This window comes from Muscardinus avellanarius (genome assembly GCF_963383645.1).
Source record: "Muscardinus avellanarius genome assembly, chromosome: 16".
Taxonomy (NCBI): Eukaryota; Metazoa; Chordata; class Mammalia; order Rodentia; family Gliridae; genus Muscardinus; species Muscardinus avellanarius.
The window spans coordinates 71,026,416-71,029,809 of record NC_137802.1 but is presented as its reverse complement, the minus strand read 5'-3'; the positions used below and the strand labels follow the sequence as shown (position 1 = coordinate 71,029,809).

Here is a 3,394-nt window from a genome sequence, read left to right as displayed (position 1 = left end):
TGGGCCAGCCAGCCGACCCCATCCTCTCCTGGGGGACACCAGTCCCCCCCCCCATCACCAACACCTATTCAAGGGTACCTGCCTCTAGACCTCGCTCCCCGGGGCTGTCCTGGTCCGCAGCAACGGGGGCAGCTGCGGAGGATATGATGGGACCGAGAAGGAGGATTGCCTGGCCCCAAGAGCACAAAGGACTCAAGGCACTGCACCCAGGGCCACTGGAACGCTAGTGCCCATTCCTGACCCCCTCAGTTCTCTTGACTCGATGATCAGAACAACTGGACAGAGGTATTCAAAAGCCTGTCAATACTGGGCGTCTTCCCGGCAGGTTTCCTCCAGAGACCCCAGGGAAGCCCAGCCCTCCCCACCCCCACCCCACCACCCTCCAGGACTCAGAAGACCACAGAGTGGGGGCCACCCTGCAGCCGGCGCCTGCTGAGGACTCCGGCAGCCACTAGCAGGAGGGCCCCGCTGAGCTCCTCCAAGGCACAGGAGACCCAGGCCAGGGCCATAGACCAGCTGAAGTGGCTGCGGAAGCCCTGCACCAGTGCTGGATCGTAGTGGCTGGCCAGCTCCTCCCAGGCCAGGTACGCGAAGCTGATGAAGATGCCGGCCCCCACCACGGTCAGGACACCTGAGGAGAGAGGAGACAGGTGCTTCTCAGCGTGCGGCTGTGGACAATCCCGGCCCAGGGGGGCCTGCACACACAGGGCCTGCGGGCCCATGGAGATGCTCCAGGTTCCCTCCCAGCCCGGTGCTCCCCACATGCAGGCAGGGCCAGTGAGGCAGGCCCACTCCCGGCCCACAGCCCAGCCGGCTCCCAGCCCTGGACTCACCTCCCAGCAGTAAGTAGCAGCCGCTGAAGACCAGCCGAGGGACGCTCCTGGCCCGGAGGCTGAGCAGGACCCAGAGCCAGCCGCACAGGAGGACGGCCAGGCTCAGCAGCAGGGTCACCTGGATGGCATGGAGCAGCACTGTGGGAGAGAGGGGGCTCAGGCGCTGCTGGACGCGGACCCAGGCCCTGAGGACGGCCACCTGCTGCCCGGCTCAGGCCAGGGCAGGGGCGGGTCAAGCTGACACCCTGCTCCCTGCAGGCATACCAGGTCCCTCCCGCCCTGCCCGCAGGCCTCTCTGGACAGACAGGGGCCCCATCCTCTAACTGGGAGATGCCACCAGGCTGACCCACCTCCACGGGAAAGATATAGCACCGTGCAAAAGGGGGTGCTGGTGAGCCCCAGAAGCCCCAGCCCTGCTCAGAGCTGGCCACTCCCCCGTAGCACAGGGCGGGCTCTGTGCAGGAGAAGGAGTGTGCCAGGGATGGCAGGGAGGCAGAGCCCCTGGGCCAAGCCAGCCTCCAGCAGGGAGCTGTGCAGGGACAGGCTCTGGGGAGGGCAGGCCCTGGGGGCGCCTGGGGGCGGGGCCAGGGGCTCAGCCCTGCTGGAGATTCAGGAAGGATGCCGCAGGGGTACCCAGGACTCACGCAGGAGATGGTGCACCCAGGGGGAGCCATCCAGGTCGGCGCTGGCCAAGGAGTCTGTGAGTGGGACGCAGTTGCTCGGGCCTGGAGAGAAGTACAGAGAGGGGCTGGCACGGGGCACCGCACCCAGAGAGAAGCCCAGAGAGGGGCTGGCACAGGGCACTGCACCCCAGGAGGATCGCACAGGTTCAAAGCCAGCCTCAGCTACTTAGTGAGGCTCTCAGCAACTTTGTGAGACCCTGTTTCCAAAATAAAATATAAATGGGTCTGGGAGTATAGCCCGGAAGTAGAAAGCCCCTGGGTTCCACCTGCAGTACCAAAAAAAAAAAAAAAAAAAAGAGCGGGCATGGTGGGGCGTGACTGTATCCCAGTGCTCAGGAGGCCGAGACAAGAGCATCCCAGGATCCAGGACAGAGGCACCGATTTATCAAAACCCGCAGCAAATTGTCCAGATCCTATTTCAAAATAAAAAAGTCAAGGGCTGGGGGCCCAGCTCAGTGCTAGGTCCCCGGGGCCCAGTCAACAACCAGTAAACAGACTGAGGCTGAGCGGCTCCTAGGGCCATCCCAGCAGCGGCCTCACCACACCCATGGGGAGGCCACCTCGGGCTCCTGAGGAGGAGGCCCTGCAAACGCTCCCTCCTGGCTCCCCTCACGGATCTCCACTCACTCCTGCACACCCACACATACGCACACGTGTGCACACACGCCCGAGGCAGGCCTGTCAGGTGATGAAGACTGGGTTATCCTCCAGCAGGAGCCAGCGGCACTCACACGCACACAAGATCAGTCCATGCACACGGGGACCACACAGGCTGACACACCTACTGCCCACGCTCCACCACCACGCCAGCCTGTGCTCACCAGCACATCACACTCACACACGCACACCGCCAGGCTCACGCACTCGCTGGCACCCTCACCGAGGTCCTGGCTGCAGGGGAGCCCCAGCCTGGCCCTGACCCGGCACCCCGCCTTCCCCACTCCTCTGACCCCACACCGCCCCCTTCTGCAGGCGCCTCAGTTTCCCCCCATCTGAGGCTCCAAGACTTGGAGGCTAAAGGTAGAGGAGGGACAAGGTCCCAAGGTCCCCTGCATGGAGGAGCAGGGCCACGGGAGCCTCGGGGACCTGGCACCTCCCGGGGTGCCCCCGATTCCACACCAGACAGCGTGAGAGGCAGGTTCCTGGGACGGCTATGGGGCCAGCGCCCTCGAGCTTGCCCGGCCCTGAGGAGCAGCCCTGCCCGCAGCCCCCCAGCCACCTGTCACCCAGCAGCCAGGCCAGAGAGCACGGGGCGCTGAGGGCCCGGGGTGTTGGGGGGATGGAGGACAAGGACGCGGCGGGGGACTGGAGGCCACGGGCACTCACCTCTACAGATGCGCCAGAGCCCCGCGTGGGAAGACAGATCCAGGGCGAGGGTGTCCCCGGGCTCCGCCACCTCCAGGACCAGCCAGTGGTCGCTGGAGAGCGCCACGGCCAGCAGGGTGATGCTGACCAGCAGGGCCAGGGCGGCGGTCAGGAGCAGAGGGCACAGCCTGGCCATGGCGGGGACACCGCGGGCCCGGAGCGGCGAGGGCGGCGGGGCCGCGGGGAGCCTGGGGGAGCACGGGCTGGCCGCGCAGAGCTGTGGTCAGGGCTCAGCGGTCAGGGAGCCCTCGGCTCCTCCCGCTTCGCTGGGGTCTCAGGAACACGGAGAAAGAGAAGACCCCTCTCCGCAGACGGCCAGCTGGTCCTAAGGGAAAGGAAGAGGAAGCCTCGGTTAGCAGCAGAGCCCAGGACCCGGGGCAGATACCAGAGTCTCCGCCGCTCCTAAGGCACAGTCCTGTCATCTTGCACTTGGCTTCTGAGACGGGAGGGTCGAAGGTTCAAAGCCAGCCTCTGCGACTCAGTGAGCTCTCCACCCTAAGCGAGACCCTGTCT

General features: G+C 65.7%; 1 protein-coding gene across 1 annotated transcript; it reads right to left on the bottom strand.

Annotated features, from left to right (window-relative positions):
* Positions 1-389: 389 nt before the first annotated feature.
* On the bottom strand, positions 390-3,017 carry LOC308275795 (transmembrane protein 235-like; the record flags this gene model as incomplete). The annotated part of the gene is made up of 5 exons (XM_080714149.1): positions 390-631; positions 834-971; positions 1,180-1,287; positions 1,478-1,558; positions 2,843-3,017. The coding sequence occupies 5 exons, from the start codon at positions 3,015-3,017 to the stop codon at positions 390-392; spliced, it is 744 nt and encodes a 247-aa protein (XP_080570275.1).
* Between the last annotated feature and the right edge of the window lie 377 nt (positions 3,018-3,394).